At 44.4% G+C, this 23,511-nt stretch overlaps 1 protein-coding gene across 2 annotated transcripts in view; it reads left to right on the top strand.

The window, feature by feature from the left end:
• The window catches only part of rnls (renalase, FAD-dependent amine oxidase), a 46,069-nt gene that overhangs the window by 15,999 nt on the left and 6,559 nt on the right, over positions 1-23,511 (top strand). For both annotated transcript variants that reach the window (XM_071391656.1, XM_071391655.1), the window contains exon 5: positions 15,933-16,106. In XM_071391656.1, the coding sequence (XP_071247757.1) occupies positions 15,933-16,106 (174 nt within the window). The remainder of the gene's footprint in view (positions 1-15,932; positions 16,107-23,511) is intronic.

The raw sequence follows: 23,511 nt of genomic DNA, 5'->3' as shown, positions 1-23,511 counted from the left end.
GCTGAATACAACAGGTGTAGACCTTACAGTGAAATGCTTACTTACGAGCCCCTAACCGACAGTGCAGTTTCAAAAATAAGGATAAGAATAAGAGAAAAATAACAAGTAATTAAAGCAGCAGTAAAAAATAACCATTTATACAGGTTGCCGGTACAGAGTCAATGTGCAGGGGCACCTGTTTGTTGAGGTAGAGTTAATTAAAGTGACTATGCATAGATGACAAATCAAGTTATAGAAACATCAAGGCTGATCAATGGAAACTGGATGAACCTGAGCTCAATTTGGAGTCTTATAGCATAGGTTCTGAATACTTATAAGGTATTTCTGTTAATTTTTTTATACATTTGCAAGAATTCCTTAACCTGTTTTCGCTTTGTCATTATGGGGTATTGTGTGTAGATTTTTTATTTTTTTTTAATGCATTTTAGAATAAGGCTGTAACGTCACAATGTGGAAAAAGTCAAGGGGTCTGAATACTTTCCAAATGCAGAACCATACAAGCGTCCTATATAGAAAATCAATCATATGTACCACCGCATCAAGTCCTAATGACGATCACATTCCTCAGTAATGTGAGTCAACCAAACTTTTAAACTCCTCCAAGGGAGCAAGACCCTGGTGTTTCAAGCTGGTCTGGAGAGAATTCCAAGACCACAGAACTAAAACACTTTTTGCCATGATCCATTCTGATTTTAGGAAGCGTTAAAAGTACACTACATGGCCAAAAGTATATGGACATCTCATCGAACACCTCATTCCAAAATCATGGGCATTAATATGAAGTTGGTCCCCCTTTGCTGCGGGGACTTGCTTCCATTCAGCCACAAGAGCATTAGTGAGGTCTGCCACTGATGTTGGGCGATTAGGCCTGGCTCGCAAACTGTCTGTATGGACCTCGCTTTGTGCACAGGAGCATTGTCATGCTGAAACAGGAAAGGGCCTTCCCCGAACTGTTGCCGCAAAGTTGGAAGCACAGAATCATCTAAAATGTCATTATATGCTGTAGTGTTAAGATTTCTCTTCACTGGAACTAGGCCGAACCATGAAAACCAGCCGCAGACCATTATTCCTCCTCCACCAAACTTTACAGTTGGCACTATGCATTGTGGCAGGTAGCGTTTTCCTGGCATCAGCCAAACCCAGATTAGTCCGTCGGACTTCCAGAGAGTGAAGTGTGATTCATCACTGCAGAGAACATGTTTCCACTAATCCAGAGTCCAATGGCGGCGAGCTTTACACCACTCCAGCCGACGCTTGGCATTGCGCATGGTGATCTTAGGTTTGTGTGCGGCTACTTGGCTATGTAAACCCATTTCATGAAGCTCCCAACGAACAGTTATTGTGCTGATGTTGCTTCCAGAGGAAGTTTGGAACTCGCTAGTGAGTGTGGCAAGCGAGGACAGACACTTTTTATATGCTTCCACACTCGGCGGTCCCGTTCTGTGCGCTTGTGTGGTCTACCACTTCACGGCTGAGACGTTATTGCTCCTATACATTTCCACTTCACAATAACAGCACGTACATTTGACCGGGGCAGTTCTAGCAGGGCGGAAACTTGATGAACTGACTTGTTGGAAAGGTGGCATCCTATGATGGCCCCTTATTCTGCCAATGTTTGTCTATGGAGATTGCCAATGTTTGTCTATGGAGTGCTCGATTTTATACCCCTGTCGGTGTATAAAGCAACGGGTGTGCGTCAAATAGCCGAGTCCACTAATTTGAAGAGGTGTCAACATACTTTTGGCCATGTAGTGAGTAGGCGTGAGACTAACTGGTAGTTTATTTTCTGACCTTATCAAAGAACTGAGATAAAGGTGCAGTTTTGGATGTCTGAAGTCCTTGATCTTGTTGGCCTTCCTGTGACACTGGGTGCTGTAGATGTCCTGGAGGGCAGCCAGTGTGCCCCAGTGATACGTTGGGCTGACCGCACCACCATTTGGAGAGCCCTGCTGTAGCGGATGGTGCAATTGCCGTACCAGGCGGTGATGCAGCCCAAAAGGATGCTCTCAATGGTGCATCTGTAGAACCGCTCATTGCTTCTACAGAATTTATATCAAAGTTTCAGTGTGTAGCCACTCCCTTTGCACTGGTGTTATCGTCTGTCAAACCAATTAGCCACAGATCCATGAGATCAAAGTGCACTTGGTCCTCTCCAGCTCCCTCTAAGCCAAGGCCCAACTATTTTTGCAGAGAAATTATAGCATGCCTCCACCAAGCTGTGAATCATAAGCCACTCAAATGTACTTTATGACATCCTTGCAGGTTCACAGCATTTTCACCTCCGCTCTCCCTAAACTACCGCGTCAGACGGGTGGCTATTATTACCCATAGGCTGTGTCATTGGGGGGGGGGGGGGACTTGAACTGATCTCCCACCCTCCGTTCATCCCGCCATCATCTGTCCCTCTGGCTGGACTACACTTCCTATGGATCCCAGCAGTCTCCTCTCCTTTCTCCGATGACATCATCTGTCCTGTTCTGTCTGGTCACTCCTGTTGCACAGCACTGTGCTGAGAGGCTTTAGGCCACTGCTTTGAGTTCCCTGAGCTGTAGATAGCCACAGATAATTACAGCAGAATAGAACTAGGACTGCAGCATAGAGCAGAGGGGGGAGCATTATGGAGAAAGCAGGGCAGGCAGTCACTCACTTCCCATTATTTTAACCCTCACGTCCACTTCTCTTATTTGGCTCCCACACCAGGCTGATATTGACAAACATCATTCTTGTTAAGATCTTATGAAATTACAAACTCTTCTTGGCAGGCTCGCCTCGCTTGTGGCAATTTGTCTTTTTGGCAGCCGGGTTTGATTTGTGGCTTTGATAGTTTGAGATTAATAGTATTCACACTGATGGACCCCCCACACTATGTTTATCAAATTCATTAGTGAACAGCCATATTGCACATTTTAGTTTATTCAAAGTTGAAACAATCATACCCTTAGTTATTTATGCAGTTGTATCCGTTGAACAGGTACGTCTTTATAGTTTGACTGTACTCTTGTGTAGACCTAAGGCCGACGTTGCAGTCCAAACGCATTATTATTACCGCCTCAGCCCTTGCGCTAGCTACTTTCCCTCAGGGGGATCCCCGTCGAAACTGGATGCAGTTTGATAGCCATCTTAAGTGGAGGTCCAATTTACTAACGTTGCCCCCTCGGCCCTCGATTTAGCTCAACGGAGCGAGTGAACAACCATGGTCACTTGCGGGGTTGACATGACACAATGAACTGTAGTCACATGTCAAACTCTGGTAGCCGTGAAGTGTCAAATTTAATCAACCATGTTGTATTTCCAGCATGTCAGAAAAAAGTATGAAGCTAGCTTGCTAAAAATATATATATAAGCGTTGGTAAATTGTCTTAGTCTCGTATGAGGAGCCTATAAAATGTTGCTAGATTCATAAACATATTTTTTTCAATTCTGAAATGTATTGGAATAAATGACCAAACTATAAAAATAGCTAGCCAGCTATCTGACAGGCGTGCTAGCTAGATTTGTTCGCTTACTCTGTACATTATTAGCTTTAGGTTGGTTGTTGTTAAGCTCAACTTCAAGACTTCCTCCAAGGATGTTGCCTCCGACCATCACACTCCCTCGCTTGGGCAAGGGACATTTAAGGTACACTCGGATGTGACGATGTAAAACGTCATTCAAGGGCTGAGGGTTTAGGGCCGATGGTTGTCTACTTTGAGTTTGAAACACAGCCCGAGTGTAGGTCTGTATGCCCTGGGCAGCTACAGCAGCGCGTCAGTCTGACGTGTACGAAATGATGCAATCTTTCTCTCTGATTATTGTCAGAGACGCATTGCTTATTTCCTGCCTGCTCTATGTCATCTTACAAATGCACACCATAGAGGGGACAGAGATGTGCAATATGTGTCAGAATATATGGTGAGGACTTGATGGTGCTAGGGTGTAGGCTACAGTATATTTTCTGTATGCATATACACTACCGTTCAAAAGTTTGGGGTCACTTAGAAATGTCCTTGAAAGAAATCAAATTGATCAGAAATACAGTGTAGACATTTGTTAATGTTATAAATGACTATTGTAGCTGGAAATGGCAGATTTCTTTTTTTAATGGAATATCTACATGGGCGTACAGAGGCCCATTATCAGCAACCATCACTCCTGTGTTCCAATGGCACGTTGTGTTAGCTAATCCAAGTTCATCATTTTAAAAGGCTAATTGATCATTAGAAAACACTTTTGCAATTATGTTAGCACAGCTGAAAACTGTTGTACTGATTAAAGAAGCAATAAAGCTGTCCTTCTTTAGACTATTTGAGTGTCTGGAGCATCAGCATTTGTGGGTTCGATTACAGGCTCAAAATGGCTAGAAACAAAGAACTTTCTTCTGAAACTCGTCAGTATGTTCTTGTTCTGAGAAATGAAGGCTATTCCAATAGTCATTTACAACATTAACAATGTCTGCACTGCAATTCTGATCAAATTGATGTTATTTTAATGGACAAAAAAATGTTTCCTTTCAAAAACAAGGACATTTCTAAGTGACCCCAAACTTTTGAGCGTGTGTGTGTGTGTGTGCGTGTATGCATGCACATAATTTTAAATCACACCCACAAATTGTTTCCAGTAGCAACCCTATTTTCACAGCTTTTTCTTGCTGCTTTGCATTGCAAGTGCATGTGAAAATATAGAATGGACTTGCTGTTGCTTATTAAGGGTAATAAGTAGAATTGAATGGTTTAGTGGTTTCTCACTGGTGAAGACATTTTACAAGTGTAGCGGAGGTGCATCACCACAGGTTTCCACGTCTCTTATCACCTGGGTTGAAACATTTCACACCCACTCAACGTGTCAACCCAACTTGCATACTCTAGCTCACCCGTAAGTCCCACAAAATATGGCCACAGCCTTCTACCACAGGAGGTTGGTGGCACCTTAATTGGGGAGAACGGGCTCGTGGTAATGACAAGTGGAATTAGTGGAGTGGTATCAAATGCATGGTTTTCATGCATTTGATGCCATTCCATTTGCTCTGTTCCGGCCATTATTATGAGCCATTGTCTCCTCAGCAGCCTCCACTGACTTCTACCTACCAGCGCTTTTATTCAAAATAGAAGCTATGGCCACAGATATCTCACAGGACTCTGCTGTGCAGAGCATGGTGACTTGGTTATATGGCAGCTAGTGGTTTCACAAGCCTGCCAGTGTGCACAGATGTCATCGATAGAAAAGCACCAAACACATCCATTTTAGGGGTTGTATAGATGCCAGCCAAAGCTCTGTACTAAATGGGTGGTATGCAATTCTCCATTTCCCAACTCACTGGCTGAATTTGACTAAGTAGATTATTTTTTACTCCCCCAGTTGTGCCAACGGCTTTCATTCGTAGAGAAACTGTTGTGTATTTTGAAATGGGGCATATTGATTTCCTGTTCTGTTGTTATTCTGTTCTGCAGCACTCTGACTCTGCAGCAGTGGCTTCTACAGAGGGGAGAGGGAGTTCCACAGATAGCCTACTAAATATGAGTCATCTAAAGGAACTACTGCCACCGTTATGAATGTACTTGGTAGCTATCCATCAGCCCAGTTCAAAGTCTGAAACAGAAAGGTAGCTTTATTTCTGTTTGGATGATGCAATAACCATATGAGTAGCTTGGGCAGTATGTATAGGTTTGGCTGGTCAGGACAAGTGAAGCTCCCCCTATAAAAATACAGTGGAACTGGCACATTTTTACTCCCTCCCTGCTTAAAATAACCACTGGCTTGACGTCAGTCCTGGAGCCTGCAGGTTGTCACTCTAAATGTTTCTGTTTGGGACAGAATTAAACACACGCTATCTCTGAAATAAACCCAGCCGCTTTTGCCCTGCACTGCTCTGTTCATCCCATGAAATACAAAAAATCTGTGACATCCGAGCAAGCTATCTTCATTTGCCTGGCTTCACAAAGGGGGTTGCTTGTTTGCAGCAAGAGACAAAAGCCCCTCCAGCAAATGCATTAATAAACATCCCTGAAAACGTGTGCTTTAAAAGTAGACTGCAGCTGTGGAGTCAGTGACAATCTGATCTGCTTTTCCTCACCGTCCTCCATGCATCACCCCAGAGGTAAAGAGGCCTGAAGTTTTAATTTACAGATTTGCTGAAGCAAGATGCACACTACCGAGAGAGAGCGGATGTATGAATGTCCAGAGCGGTCGATATGTTGGCCGCTCAGGTCTCTAGTCTGACTCTGTGGCTCGGGAAAGGAAGGTGGTCGCTGAACGTGGATCTTTGTTGTGGTGAGTAGCAGCAGAGTCAATTACTGGCTTGGCTCAGAGACCTTTGTCTGGGAATTGTCTTTTTAATAATGAAAAAGACACAAACAGAAGCAAGCCAAACAGTCCGAGATGATAAATAATGATTGAATGAGATTCTGACCTATTCTAATGTGCTACTTCATCCAGCACAGACATGTCTCCTCTGTCTGGCCAACACACTACCTCATTCTCTCTGTAGAACTTCACTAAACTGACCCGTGTCTAGATGCGTGCTGCAGTTGGAAACGTAATTTGGCCCCCTTCCTAAAATATATCCTCTACGACATTGTTATTCCAACAAATTAGGGCTCAAATGGGATCCATTAGGAAACGGGGCTAATGACGGAGCCTGGTCGCTCCTGTGTAGGGGCTTTCTGACCACTGACAGACACTCAGTGCTGAGCCGCTGACCGCCCCGTCTCCTCCCCCCTCCCTACGCACGCCAATGACTCACCCTACCCAATAAATATTGTACTTATTGTCGGACACAGTTCACGTACAAGTGCATTAAAGGTTAGCAAAACAACCTCCCTTTTCTTTCCTTCTAACTAACGGGATGCCGTCCAAAACCTCTCAGGCAAATATTAAATCAACCTTTAAAGGGCTGAGAGATCATAACTTGGGAACGGTGCAGCTAGAGCTGAATAACTTTTCAATGCGTTGCCATGGTACCGGACCCGAGCCCCCCTAGGGAAATGGCTAAAGACCAGGTCCTGGCTGGGAACAATGGAGAATGGATGGGAGTAGTGTTGCGACCCATTCAAACTTTTGTGTTCGCTCGCAGCAATGTCATCTCCTACCACCCCTGTTTTTCAAATCAGCAGACTGATGCTTTGGTTAATAAACACTCTTGCAGGTGAGAGTGTGTCAGTACTCAATGTAGCTCTTTTCATTGAGTACTTGGTTTTTGTGGCTCAGTTCATTCTTTGCGTATCACATCTTGCTTTTTAAATTAAGCATGGCACAGTGTGTGGACACCACAGAGATGATGCGCTTCTATTTACATCCTATCAAACCTTTATTACTGAACTGTTGTCACACTTTATAATACACTGTGAAGGAAAGAGTCTGCATGGTTTGACACCTAGGTATGTGTTAACAGGCCGGTGGATGTGGTCAGTGTATTTGTAGTGTTGTCGTCTCACTATGCTGTTCTACAGATGTAGGATCTTAATTTGATCACCCTGTTGCAGTACATTTAAAACGTGTAGTGAATTTGAGGTTTAAAAAGGCTTCTGAAGTTTGTAATTTCTACTTTGAAATTTCAGACTTGATTTTCCCATACAAAAAATGTATACATTTCCAATAATTATAATCCACGTAATAATTCACATTTCCTGTTGCTGCAGGATTATTGTCCTGCTGTAGCAAACTGTCTGAAATGTAAGATCCTACATCTGTATGGGTTAGCCTTCCTTTTGTTCTTGCCAGCCCTTTATTATAGAGTTGGTGTTGGTGGACAGAACATCCTTGTTATAGTGAGAGGGACTTACAAGGATCTTCTCAGATTCTCCTCTATATGTTCATCATAGATGAAGGACACTCCGTTTCCCTGTCCCCTCTTCTCTCTATCCCCTTGTGTAGTGACACATCTCAGCCCATTAGCCAGCAGTAGGTGTCTAACCTGGTCAAATATGATGTTCATGGTGACTGTCACCACCTAGAATGGATGTCAGGTTCTCCTCCTTAGTAATGGACATAGCTTGGATCCTCAGAGTACCGTGACGGTAGCTCAGTCTGCAGTACCATATTGAGAGGGAGGAGATCCCTCCCCCCAAATCACTAGTCAAGCCAGGCATGTGTTGTTTCATTCCCTTAATTGGTAAAGTTAGGACTATTTAGGAGGGTCATCTGATCCTGTGGTTTTAGGGGGGAAACATCCACCTTGAGTGTGGAAGTAGTATGTTTAGGGAACTAGACCTCCTGACTCCTCAATAGACCTGTAGTGATTAACAGTGCCTACCTGTACACACACCCTGCTCACACTACACATTCATTTGGAGTCCAGCAACAGCACTGCAGGGCTGCAGTTCTCTCTGGTTCCTTGGCCCAGGCTGCAGGGCCTATAAATCTGGCCCAGAGCAGGCTTTATGTAGCATGGCTGGCTAGCACCCTGACGCAGTAAGTTAAAAATGCTGTATACACTCCCCTATGTATTTATTTGGACAGTGAACGTAAATATTTTAATATGTCTCTATTCTCCAGCATTTTGGATTTGAGATAATGTTTCGTATGAGGCGAAAGTACAGAATGTCACCCTTTTTTTATTTTATTTTTAGGGTTTTTTCATACATACCGTTTAGAAATGAAAGCATGTTATGTATCTAGTCCCCCCATTTGAAGGTGACAAGTATTTGGACAAATTCACTTGTGTATTAAAGTAGTCAACAGTTTAGTATTTGGTCCCATATTCCTAGCACGCAATGACTACATCAAGCGTGTGACTCTACAGACATGATGGATGTATTTGCAGTTTATTTTGGTTGTTTCAGATCATGCTGCGCTCAAATTAATGGTAAATAATGTATTGTCATTTTGGAGTCACTTTTATTGTAAATAAGAATAGAATATGTTTTTAAACACAATGTGGATGCTACCATAATTACAGATAATCATGAATGATGAGTGAATAATGAGTGAGAAATTTACAGAGGCGTAAAGAGCACACCACCATTACCAATGACAGGAGAGGTTAGAGTTTTTTGGGGGGGTATGATATTTATGCCTCCCAAAAATGCCTGGCCTGCACGTTTCTCTTCCTCCGCTCTCTTTCTCTCCCTTTTACTCCCCATTGATTGGATGTGAGCTGTCGAGCGTGTTTCACAATAACATTCTCTTTTACAGCCTTGCCCCTGCCAGATGGGGAAGAGGCATTGCTGTTTATGATGTGTAACCGGGCCTTGCAAGTGACACGTGACTCCGCATGGCTGCCGCTCCGCTGCCCGCACAGATCCTTTACAAGGTTTGACAAAAAATGCAATTAGGTGAAAAGAGATTGCGGCGTGGAGGGATGAAGCGGTTTCCTGCAGGGACGGCGACGTGAGGGGAGCATGTCTCCTGACTAGAGGACAGGTGGACACAGGAGAGGGGAGCAGGTCTCCTGACTAGAGGACAGGTGGACACAGGAGAGGGGAGCAGGTCTCCTGACTAGAGGACAGGTGGACACAGGAGAGGGGAGCATGTCTCCTGACTAGAGGAGAGGGGAGCAGGTCTCCTGACTAGAGGACAGGTGGCCACAGGAGAGGGGAGCATGTCTCCTGACTAGAGGACAGGTGGACACAGGAGAGAGGAGCAGGTCTCCTGACTAGAGGAGAGGGGAGCAGGTCTCCTGACTAGAGGAGAGGGGAGCAGGTCTCCTGACTAGAGGACAGGGGGAAACAGGAGAGGGGAGCAGGTCTCCTGACTAGAGGAGAGGGGAGCAGGTCTCCTGACTAGAGGAGAGGGGAGCAGGTCTCCTGACTAGAAGACAGGTGGACACAGGAGAGGGGAGCAGGTCTCCTGACTAGAGGACAGGTGTACACAGGGGAGGGGAGCATGTCTCCTGACTAGAGGACAGGTGGACACAGGAGAGGGGAGCATGTCTCCTGACTAGAGGACAGGTGGACACAGGAGAGGGGAGCAGGGGAGAATCTGAATTGCATTTCCCTGATTTACTCACGTCTTCTCGCCTCCTTCTCAAAACCCATTGGATGAGAAGGTTAGAGATCCCGCCCCTCTGACCTTCTCATCCAATGGGTTTGGAGGATGAGGCGAGGATGTGAGGAATCGAGGAAATGCAATTTGACATTTTTCCAAGGATGCGTTGTATCCTTCATAGGATGTCCTTCACGAGTGCAATTTTGTGATGTGCATTCACTGCATGTCCCAGTTGACCATACATCATTCACTGCATGTCCCAGTTGACCATACATCATTCACTGCATGTCCCAGTTGACCATATATCATTCACTGCATGTCCCAGTTGACCATATATCATTCACTGCATGTCCCAGTTGACCATACATCATTCACTGCATGTCCCAGTTGACCATACATCATTCACTGCATGTCCCAGTTGACCATACATCATTCACTGCATGTCCCAGTTGACCATATATCATTCACTGCATGTCCCAGTTGACCATACATCATTCACTGCATGTCCCAGTTGACCATACATCATTCACTGCATGTCCCAGTTGACCATACATCATTCACTGCATGTCCCAGTTGACCATACATCATTCACTGCATGTCCCAGTTGACCATACATCATTCACTGCATGTCCCAGTTGACCATATATCATTCACTGCATGTCCCAGTTGACCATACATCATTCACTGCATGTCCCAGTTGACCATATATCATTCACTGCATGTCCCAGTTGACCATACATCATTCACTGCATGTCCCAGTTGACCATACATCATTCACTGCATGTCCCAGTTGACCATATATCATGCACTGCATGTCCCAGTTGACCATACATCATGCACTGCATGTCCCAGTTGACCATACATCATTCACTGCATGTCCCAGTTGACCATACATCATTCACTGCATGTCCCAGTTGACCATACATCATTCACTGCATGTCCCAGTTGACCATACATCATTCACTGCATGTCCCAGTTGACCATACATCATTCACTGCATGTCCCAGTTGACCATACATCATTCACTGCATGTCCCAGTTGACCATACATCATTCACTGCATGTCCCAGTTGACCATACATCATTCACTGCATGTCCCAGTTGACCATACCTCATTCACTGCATGTCCCAGTTGACCATACCTCATTCACTGCATGTCCCAGTTGACCATACCTCATTCACTGCATGTCCCAGTTGACCATACCTCATTCACTGCATGTCCCAGTTGACCATACCTCATTCACTGCATGTCCCAGTTGACCATACCTCATTCACTGCATGTCCCAGTTGACCATACATCATTCACTGCATGTCCCAGTTGACCATACATCATTCACTGCATGTCCCAGTTGACCATACATCATTCACTGCATGTCCCAGTTGACCATACATCATTCACTGCATGTCCCAGTTGACCATACATCATTCACTGCATGTCCCAGTTGACCATACATCATTCACTGCATGTCCCAGTTGACCATACATCATTCACTGCATGTCCCAGTTGACCATACATCATTCACTGCATGTCCCAGTTGACCATACATCATTCACTGCATGTCCCAGTTGACCATACATCATTCACTGCATGTCCCAGTTGACCATACATCATTCACTGCATGTCCCAGTTGACCATACATCATTCACTGCATGTCCCAGTTGACCATACATCATTCACTGCATGTCCCAGTTGACCATACATCATTCACTGCATGTCCCAGTTGACCATACATCATTCACTGCATGTCCCAGTTGACCATACATCATTCACTGCATGTCCCAGTTGACCATACATCATTCACTGCATGTCCCAGTTGACCATACATCATTCACTGCATGTCCCAGTTGACCATACATCAATGTACGTAAGTGCAATGTATTTCTTCCAAATTGTAACCGCTGCGTGTCTTCTGAACACCTCATGGTGAATGTTGAAATTAGGTTAGAAGTTTTTCAAATGTATTTGAATGGGGTTAAAGGCTTTCTGTGGTCAACCATGGATGACGTTGTTAGGTATCATAACACACAACCAGATAAGGAAGCTCTGTGTGCTATTTGTTTGCCATGGACCATGACCTTAACATTGAGCACGCGTTAGTGGAAGCTTTTTTTTCTTTCACGCTTTCCAGTATGCCTCCCCTCCCTCCCGCCCTTACTGTGGTGATGACAATAGATACTGTAAGTTCCACATCCACCTTTCACTTCACTATACAAAGCTCCTCCCTTTTCCTCTTTCATAAAGAAATGCATTGTAATTAAGGCATTGATAGCCATCAGACAATAAGCCTGAGGGTCCATTGTAATTGACTGGTGGCATGAATCCTTAAAGTAGGGGGGTATAGACCATAGACAGTCCCAATTGTGATTTAAAGACCTCCATAAAGCATACCTGAGGGGCATTTTTAAAAGGAATTGTTCGTTTTACCTTTGCTACTATACTATATGTGCTGTGCATTCAGCCAATGAGTATCCACTATCTGCACATTTAGGAAAATAGAACAGAAGGCAGTGTTATAGTAGATGCATCTCTACAGCTTTGGGCCTGATGGCCCAGAGAGACTCTGGTTGGATGAAACCCTGCTCCTGCTGAGAGCTCTGCCCACCCATCGCTGGCACCAGGACCTCCGTTAGGAGTGAAGGGGCTGTAGCTCTGCCCACCCATCGCTGGCACCAGGACCTCCGTTAGGAGTGAAGGGGCTGTAGCTCTGCCCACCCATCGCTGGCACCAGGACCTCCGTTAGGAGTGAAGGGGCTGTAGCTCTGCCCACCCATCGCTGGCACCAGGACCTCCGTTAGGAGTGAAGGGGCTGTTGCTCTGCCAGGTGTCCGTGTCATATCTGTATCTCAGAGGACTACGTATGGGCCTCCAGAGTTCTCCTGTCAACACGTGTCTCAGCGGTGTGTGTGCAGTGCACGCAAGCCCACTCCTACATCAAAAATCAGGGCGGCCACTGGCGCACGCGCACACACACACACACACAGCGGTGGCAGCCACACTGAATGCACCACAACCACGCTGGAAAATGTGAACCTTCTCATCTGCACTCACACAACTGTGTGGGCGCGTGCACATACACACATACTTGTTCTTTCTTTATCTTCATCTCACACACACACACCTGTGAATACCTTCATGAATACCTTCATAGAGATCCCTGACTGCTACACATCCAGGTGATCATATAGAAAAGCCGCCGGCTCATATGGATTCTTTTGGTGATGAACCGTATGCTCTGAATGTGTTTTTATAGGAGCTGTAAAGCATTTGTTCAAAGCTGCCAGGGTTGGAGGGAGCCACTCTCTCAGGCCTGCCACGGCAGCTGGCCAGGTCTCTGCAGAGAGGACCTGAGGGAATGTATGAACAAACAGAGTGCAGGCACCCCCACTCCAGAGGCCTCCGTGGTGACAAGTGTGTGTGAGGATGGCGTGTGTGTGCAAGCGTGTGTGTGTGTGTTTGTGAGCACGTGTGAGTGTGTTGTAGTGCTGTCTCGTGGTGAATGAAGGGGGTTGGAGAGGCCCTCCCTTCTGCTTGGAGGACCAAAGAGGCCCCAGCCTTTTGCACATTTATCTGTCGTCGTCTTGTTGTGCAGAATGAATATTGAGTGTCCTAGTCAGTAAAGCAATAGATATGGAAAGGAATGGTTCCTAGTGTTTTGATTACTTTAACTGATAGATATTTACAGAATGTTGTAATGCACTGTATATTTACAGGCCTGAACACAAGGTATTTGACACATATACCCGTTCCATATTTGTTCATACCAAGAAGTGTTCCTACCACAACCTGTTGGACGTCTGTGCTAGAATTGGTGCACTGGACACAATAACTCCCCCCAGATGATCGTCACATTGGACGGCATCTCTCACAGCCACCCACAACAAAACACTTGAGTCCACACCACTGAAGAAAGCGGGATGAGTGAACCTTCAATGAGCCTTTATCAGGTCAGACTTAGTAGAAAAAGGTTAATGAGATGGAATGGAGCAGCCTTCACGTGGCCAGAGGACTGTCTGAGGATTCCATGAACAGCTCATTGGAACAAGCAGCATTGTTCAGGATCATTTTGAGCCGAAATTCTCTTTCCCCTCCGATCTACTAGGGCTATATCTTAAACAGCTCCGTGAGTGAGGTTTAGGTGGACCCCAATGCTGACCGCTCAGTAGAACAAGCCTTTCAAAAGGTTTGTCTCTATTCAGATCATTCAAGTATTTTCCATGACCAAATGTTACCTCAGGGTCTGACTGTAGTTAAGCGTAATGCGTTTGTGAATACTGTACTGAATCCACAGTTGGTGTGGGACTTTACTGTCTCAAATGGTATATTTTGACTAGATTGGTTCCCACCCTGCCTGTGTCTGAAATCTTTAAACAGCAGCTAACAATGGGCTTGCTTAATTTCCATGAGAAACAGAAAGCCTCATAGATAGATATATATCTTTATATATCTATCAGATAGTGGTTTTGCATTATCCCCTTTTTGTGTGCGTGCGTGCGCGCGCTGGCCGGGTGCTTTGTGCGATGCTGCAGCAGATTGCCCGGTCGTACCAAGAGCCACATTTACATGGGCCTAATCTGGGCCAGATGTTCCTGGATGACACAGATAATGATAAAAGGCTCCATATCCTGGGAAAGTCATGTGACCTTGTGACTGGCACTGTCATATTCCCCCATGGTCAGCTCCGTGTGGCGCTAATTAGATGACCGTTTGCAAGTGTTCCGTGCAGTAGTGAAACTACAGCATTGGGACTACTGGGCGGATCATTTTTCATTCTGTCGATTTAATAGCTTTTGTCGCTGGGATGTTAAGCGTACAGATGTGGTGCTTGTTATTTGTACTATGCAATATGTTAACATGACTTGTGCTCATGGACTTTTTTGGGGGCTTTGTAAGCCTCACTTCATTTTTTATATCTTTGGCCCTTTTCGCCCTGTTTTACTTTCTTGGTAAATCTTGTTTGCATAAAATATATTTTCTATTGACCTGTTGTAAGTCGTTGTTCGGATTCAGAAATGGTTATGTCGCACAACCGGTCATACGTGAACTTTAGTGAGACATCGTTCTACCCACATATTGATTCTGCTCTCCTGGAATCGCCTCAGTCATGTATTTGTTTAGGACCGTCCAGAGACGACCATAGGGTTAGTTTACTTGCTGCTTTTTCTTAGGACCCACTGTTGGCCTCAATGAGAAGATTTTCTTTCCAACGTGTCTCGTAGAAATATGTATTAGAATCCACAGCGTTGACCTTTGACCTGTATATGCTCTACACTCTGAGGCCCTAAATAACTAAAGCACGGCCAAGCTGATGCTTCAGAGGCCAATAAACAACAGATGTTCCAGACGAAACAGCATTTTAAAAATAAAAAAAATCCAAACACTTATGAATAAGCTAAGGAGAGAACCTCTTTTCGCCCTCCACTCAGTCTTTGCAATAATGGATGTTCGTTTAGTTGCACCCAATCTTATGCATGTGGTCTGATAGGCGGTAGCTATCTTGCCTCAGTAGACTGAATGCTTGCTCAATGATCATACTCTGAGCACCTCATTAGACATGCTTTTATATGGGTCAAGTTACAATATAATTCATATCATAACTGGAGCCTAACATGCAGAGTATTTTAATTATTTTTTCAAGATTGCATTAATGTCGCTGCTGTAAACCTGCTTGGATCAAATCCTTTAAGAAAATGTAATCTATGTCATCTGAAGGGCTCTCCACAGTGGTGTCACAGTCTACGCAATCTGACTTTGTAGAGAGCAACGCAAACGAACCTCCGTCGGATCCGTTTCGTAGACTACTGTGTAGAGCCATTAATGTCCCGTTGTTGAGGGCTCAGTGGGAATGAATGAGTGAAGCCTGATACTGGTAAATGTTAGCTTGACTGGGACCTAGACTTTGGTACACAGTCCCATCACCTCAGTGGTATTCATTGTAAGTGTAGGTTGTGTGTGTCCAGGTTAGGCTACCTGATACTGGCATGTTAACAGGCGTATAGACCCTGACATTGTCCCTCTGTTTCTCTATGCTGCAGTGCTAGAGAAGAGTCAGCGGCAGCAGCTTGAGGCGGTGAGCTATTCGTCGCGCTATGCGCTGGGCCTCTTCTACAAAGCCCAGGCTCACATCGACGTCCCCTGGGCCGCCAAGTACATCTCCAATAATCCCTGCATTCGCTTCATCGCCATTGACGATAAAAAGCGCAATTTAGGTCAGTGCTACCATTTTATTGCTGCCATGTCTCTCTCTCTCTCTCTGCCTGTGTCTCTCTCTCTCTCTGCCTGTGTCTCTCTCGGTCTCACTCTCTTGCTCGCTCTCTCTCGCTCTCTCGTTCTCTCCCCACCCCTCCGCCGGCTCATCTCACCCTACCCCGCTATGCATTAATCTATTTTTTGCTTCATCGCCAATTTAGGTCAGTGCTACCACTCTCTTTCTGTCTGTCTGTCTCTCTGTGTCTGTCTGTCTGTTTGACTCCCACTCTCTGTCTCCTGTCTGTCTGACTCACTCTCTTTTTCTCTCTGTCTGACTCACTCTCTCTCTTTCTGTTTGATTTTCTGCTTCTCTTTCTCCCTCTCTGGAAGGCATGCGTCAGAATTTCTCTCTAATTGAGTACCACTGTTCAGCAGGCATGTAACTTTCCATGCCAGCTTATGCCTTCAGTCCACCGAATTCTTCCTTGACTTTATGAAGCTGCATTTTGTGTGCATTCAAAATCCCAATATACAAGTTGTGATGTTTTCATTCAAACTCAACCTTTTTTGATGGTGCTGGGGAGACCCTCCATAGTCCTAAGTATTTGATTGGCTCCCTGAGTGCTGGGCTTGCCCAGTCAGTCCATTGGTAGTCAGGCTTCATTACTGATTGAACACAGGAGGGAGACGCATTAGACGCTGAGCAGGGGAGCACAGCACCCTGAGGTCAGGCTTCTGCGAACACGCACATGCACCAGCCTTCATTAACAGCTCTGATCTCTGCTACAAAACCACTGCCTCTCGGCTGCTATAAGAAGGAACAACATCCTCTTATATCACACCTGGAGGGGTTTGTGTGTGTGTGTGTTTCAGAGAGAGAAATATATGTATTTGTGTGTGTGGACATGTTTAACTATACTTGTGGGGACCAGAAGTCCCCACAAGAATAGTAGACAAATTTTACAATTTTCCGTACATATTTGCCCATCATAGAAGTGTTCATAAAGTTACTTTTTTGACCTGAATGCCAAAACATTCAGGGGATGAAGGTGCTTAAAGTTGACCCATGTTGCATACCCTACCATACCATGAGACATCCATGTCTTCATCACTGGAAAATATAAACGGTTGAGTTTTATATAATTGAAATCCTTACAAACAGTTTTGTCAAAGTATTTTGTAATTCCTTGAAAAAAAGTTTGTATAAAATGTTGTTTTAAAAAAAATCCTTATGAATTTAAAAAAACATTTTAAATGGCTTTTTATATATATTTATATATATTTTTTTTTATTATACATATGTAGTTTATACCCTTTTTACATTTTTATACCCTTTTTACATAATCTGAGGTGTTTGTGGTGCCCACCATCGGTTAAGACACAGCATACTCTTGAATAAAGTGTGGCTGTCATTTCAATCATAGAAATAGAATTAATAGATTTGAAATCTACTTTCAGACCAGTATCATTTAGTTGGTACATCATTGAAATGTTATTTGAATTGAAGTTTTATCTCACAATTACTACCACAAAGGTGGCTTTCTGGTCCACCCACTGGCGAATGCCAACTTAAATAGGAATGTATATTTCATTATCTGTGTCTTTGATTTCAATAGGTTTCCTATGGAAGATTGATAGTATAATAATAAAAAAAACTGATATTCCCATTCAAGCCAACATTCTCTGATGTGTGGACCTCCAACCATCGTCGTGCTTCCATTTTGAAAATATAAATTCCTATTTGAGTTCTTTTATCAGCCAAAACATGACACCCACCATGTATTCAAGAGTATGCTGTGTCTCAAACGATGGTGGGCACGACACAAATACCTCAGATTATGTAAAAATGAATCAATTTTTTACGTGTTTTTAGATAATTGATGTTAACTCCTCTGGGATATGTGGGACGCTAACGTCCCACTTGGCCAAAAGCCAGAGAAAATGCAGAGCGCCATATTCAAATAAATTACTATAAAAATCTTACTTTCATGAAATCACACATGAAAGACACCAAATTAAAGCTACACTTGTTGTGAATCCAGCCAATATGTCTGCTTTCAAAAAGGATTTACGGCGAAAGCACACCAAACGATTATGTTAGGTCAGTACATAGCCACAGAAAAACACAGCCATTTTCCCAGCCAAAGATAGGAGTCACAAAAAGCAGAAATAGAGAGAGAATTAATCACTAACCTTTGATCTTCATCAGATGACACTCATAGGACATCATGTTACACAATACATGTATGTTTTGTTCGATAATGTGCATATTTATATCCAAAAATATCAGTTTACATTGGCGCCATGTTCAGAAATGCCTCCAAAATATCTGGAGAAATTGCAGAGAGCCACATCAAATAACAGAAATACATAAACTTTGATGAAAGATACATGTTTTACATAGAATTAAAGATACACTTGTTCTTAATGCAACCGCTGTGTCAGATTTCAATTTTTTTTAATGGAAAAAGCAAACCATGCATTCTGAGACGGCGCTCAGATAGAAACAACATTTCTCCGCCATGTTGGAGTCAACAGAAATACGAAATGACATCATAAATATTCCCTTACCTTTGATGATCTTCATCAGAATGCACTCCCACGAATCCTAGTTCCACAATAAATTGTTGTTTTGTTCGATAATGTCCATTATTTATGTCCAAGTAGCTACTTTTGTTAGCACGTATAGTACACATATCCAAACGCTCGCGCAGATCCAGGCGAACGTCGGACGAAAACTTCAAAAAGTTATATTACAGGTCGAATAAACTTGTCAAACTAAGTAGAGAATCAGTCTTTAGGATGTTGTTATCATAAATATTCAATAACGTTCCAACCGGAGAATTCCTTTGTGTCTATAGAAGTAATGGAACGCAAGTCGATATCATGTGGAATGCGCGTGACCAGGAACTGGCTCTCTGCCAGACCACTGACTCAAACAGCTCCCATCCGGCCCCACATCACAGTAGAAGCTTCATTCAACGTTCTACAGACTGTTGATATCTAGTGGAAGGTGTAGGAAGTGCAAACATATCCATATACCACTGGGATTTCAATAGGCGATGAGTTGAAAATCGACCAGCCTCAGAATTCTCACTTCCTGTTTGGATTTTTTCTCAGGTTTTTGCCTGCCATATGAGTTCTGTTATACTCAGACATCATTCAAACAGTTTTAGAAACATCAGAGTGTTTTATATCCAATAGTAATAATAATATGCATATATTAGCATCTGGGACAGAGTAGGAGGCAGTTCACTCTGGGCACGCTATTCATCCAAAGTGAAAATGCTGCCCCCTATCCTAGAGAAGTTAAAGGTTAAATGTTTTTTTATTACATTTTTTACAGAAATGTTTCCGTTGTTTCACAGCCATGTTTTGAAGCTTTTAAATGATATCAAACCTTTAGTCTTTTCTAGTGATGAAGACATGGATGTCTCACAGTACGGGGGGGGGGGGGGGGGGGGTATTAAAATAAAGATCACTTCATCGGTCAATTCCACACAAGGTCCAACCGAAATGTACATTTAGATTTTTATCACAGCCCCTCCTAAAGACACACAAACATATACATTCTTGACTTTTTCCACATTTTTGTTACGTTACAGCCTTATTCAAAAATTGTCCTCATCAATGTATTTAATCAATCTATACACAATACCCCATAATGATATCAAAATTCCCCATAATGCCAAAGCGAAAAACGTTTTTTGCATTTTTAAGAAATGTATTAAAAATGTAAATACAGGGGCCTCCCGGGTGGCACAGTGGTCTAGGGCACTGCATCGCAGCGCTAGCTGTGCCACCAGAGATTCTGGGTTAGCGCCCAGGCTCTGTCGCAGCCGGCCGCGACCGGGAGGTCCGTGGGGCGACGCACAATTGGCCCAGTGTCGTCCGGGTTAGGGAGGGTTTGGCCGGTAGGGATATCCTTGTCCCATCGCGCACCAGCGACTCCTGTGGCGGTCCGGGCGCAGTGCACGCTAACCAAGGTCGCCAGGTGCACGGAGTTTCCTCCGACACATTGGTGCGGCTGGCTTCCGGGTTGGATGCGCGCTGTGTTAAGAAGCAGTGCGGCTTGGTTGGGATGTGTTTCGGAGGATGCATGGCTTTCGACCTTCGTCTCTCCCGAGCCCGTATGGGAGTTGTAGCGATGAGACAAGATAGTAATTACTAACAATTGGATACCACGAAATTGGGGAGAAAAAGGGGGTTAAAAAATAATAATAATAATTTAAAAAATATATGTAAATACATTATTTACATAAGTATTCAGAGCCTTTGCTATGAGACTTTAAATTGAGCTCAGGTGCATCCTGTTTCCATTGATCATCCTTGAGATGTTTCTACAAATTGATTGGAGTCCACCTGTGCTAAATTAAATTGATTGGACATTATTTGGAAAGGCACACAACCGTCTATATAAGGTCCCACAGTTGAGAGTGCATGTCAGAGCAAAAACCAAGCCATGAGGTTGAAGGAACTGTCCATAGAGCTCCGAGACAGGATTGTGTCGAGGCACAGATCTGGGGAAGGGTACCAAAACATTTCTGCAGCATTGAAGGTCCCCAAGGCCTCCATCATTCTTAAATGGAAGTTTGGAACCACCAAGACTCTTCCTAGAGCTGGCCGCCCGGACAAACTGAGCAATCGGAGAAAAGGGGCCTTGGTCAGGTAGGGGACCAAGAACCCAATTGTCACTCTGACAGAGCTCCAGAGTTTCTCTGTGGAGATGGGAGAACCTTCCACAAGGACAACCGTCTCTGCAGCCCTCCACCAATCAGGCTTTTATGGTACTGTAGCATGGCCAGACGGAAGCCACTCCTCAGTAAAAGGCACACGACAGCCCGCTTGGAGTTTTCCAAAAGTCACCTAAAGGACTGACCATGAGAAACAAGATTCTCTGGTCTGATGAAACCAAGATTCAACTCTTTGGCCTGAATGCTAAGCATCACGTCTGGAGGAAACCTGGCACCATCCCTACCATGAAGCGTGGTGGTGGCAGTATCATGCTGTGGGGATGTCTTTCAGCAGCAGGGACTGGGAGACTAGTCAGGATTGAGGGATAGATGAACGGAGCAAAGAAAAGAGATCCTTGATGAAAACCTACTCTAGAGCGCTCAGGACATCAGACTGGGCCAAAGGTTCACCTTCCACCAGGACAACAACCCATAGCACACAGCCAAGGCAACGTAGGAGTGGCTTCGGAACAAGTCTCCGAATGTCCTTGAGTGGCCCAGCCAGAGCCCGGACTTGAACCCAATGGAACATCTCTGGAGAGACCAGAAAATAGCTGTGCAGCGACATTCCCCAACCAACCTGACAGAGCTTGAGAGGATCTGCAGAGAAGAATGGGAGAAACTCCCCAAATACAGGTGTGCCAAGTTTGTAGCGTCATGCCCAAGAGACTCAAAGCTGTAATCACTGCCAAAGGTGCTTCAACAAAGTACTGAGTAAAGGGTCTGAATACTTACGTAGATGTGATATTTCAGTATTTCTTTTTTATAAATTAGTAAAAAGTTTGCTTTGTCATTATGGGGTATTGTGTGTGGTGTAGATTGATCAGGGGAAAAAAATATTTAATCTATTTTAGAATAAGGCTGTAACGTAACAAAATGTGGAAAAAGTAATTTTCTGAATACTTTCCGAACTCACTGTATCCGGGTTTTTGTAGAGTTGTGGGGGGCTGCCACACTGGGTGTCCGGGGAGCTTGCTCAAGGTCACTACCGCAGGCAATGGATTTGATACCATCAACCCGCCAGTTCCCAGCTCACTTCCCACCTGATTAAGCAGGGTAGTAGTGTGCAAGCAAACTTCTCTCAGATTATTTCTGAATGGCCCTTTGATAGCTTGTGAATGCAGAGAGCAGGAGAGGCGCTGTAAGAATAGCTGTGGAGTGTCTCTCCAACTCTCTGCAGTGGTCTAAAACGGGGCGCTTGCTGTGACCAAGTGTCAGTTCACAGGACAGGACAATGGGCCCCCTGTGTCATATAAAAGTAAGTTAACCAATGCAAATTGCACACTGCATAACTTGGTTGCCAACTTCCTCTGAGTGGAGCCTGTCTTTGTTTTTCTACCTGGTGAACGTTGTAGTCTCTTGCTTCTACCTCGGAAGCAGAGTTGGTGCCAGCCTCTACCTACCTACGTATAAAACAACCAATAACTGATTCTGTGAGCTCTAAATACCAGCTACTCAAACACCTTTTAGTGGTGCCATATACCGTTAAAAAAATCTAATATTTTATACCATGGCCTTGCACAGTCCGAGATATGAATTTCAAAAGAGCCCTCTGTCCATCTCCTCTGTGTCATATCCTACATATTATAACAGGGCTCGCCTAACACCATTCCTACAGAGATACCGTCCTGTAGGTTCCTACAGAGATACCGTCCTGTAGGAAGGAGCTGATCGTGGACTTCAGGAGACCGTAATAGGGAGCACGCCCCCATCCACATTGACGGGGCCACAGTGGAGAAGCTAAAAGCTTCAAGTTCCTCTGCGTACACATCACTGCCAATCTGAGACGGTCCACCCACACAGACAGTGTGGTGAAGAAGGCGCAACAGCCTCCAACCTCCAGGAGGCTGAAGGAATTCGGCTTGGCCCCTAAGACCCTCACAAACTTCTACAGATGCACCATTGAGAGCATCTTGTCGGGCTGTACCACCGCCTGGTACGGCAACTGCAACGTCCGCAACTGTAGGGCTCTCCAGAGGGTGGTGCAGTCTGCCCAACGCATCACAGGGAGCACACTGCCTGCCCTCCAGGACGTCTACAGCACCTGGTGTCACAGGAAGGCTAAGAAGGTCAAGCATCTTAGCCACCCGAGCCACGGCCTGTTAACCCCTCTACCATCTAGAAGGCAAGGTCAGTACAGATGCATAAAAGCTGGGACTGAGAGACTGAAAAACAGCTTCTATCTCCAGGCCATCTGACTGTTTAAATAGTCACCACTAGCCAGTACCCTGCCTCAACTGGCCCTGAACTTAGTCCACTAGCCAGTACCCTGCCCTGAACATAGTCACTGTTACTAGCCGGCTACCACCCGGTTATTCCACCCTGCACCTTAGAGGCTGCTGGCCTATGTACATAGTTATGGAACATTGGTCACTTTAATAATATTTACATACAGTACTGTTTCACCCACATCATACTTCTATACTGTATTCTAGTCGAGGCCTATCCTATTTAACAATCGCTGTACATATACTATTCGTCAGATATACAATTTTTTTTACTCTATATACTGTCCATATTGTCTATACATCCCGTTACATTCCGGACTCCGACATTGCTCGTCCTAATATTTCTTAATTCGTTTCTTTTACTTTTTAGATGTGTGTATTGTTAAATACTACTGCACTGTTGGAGCTAAGAACACAAGCGTTTCATTACACCCGCAATAACATCTGCTATATATGTTTGTGAC

This window comes from Salvelinus alpinus, chromosome 3 (assembly GCF_045679555.1).
Source record: "Salvelinus alpinus chromosome 3, SLU_Salpinus.1, whole genome shotgun sequence".
Taxonomy (NCBI): Eukaryota; Metazoa; Chordata; class Actinopteri; order Salmoniformes; family Salmonidae; genus Salvelinus; species Salvelinus alpinus.
Note: the sequence above shows the minus strand (reverse complement) of the source record. Positions and strands in the feature narration are given on the sequence as shown.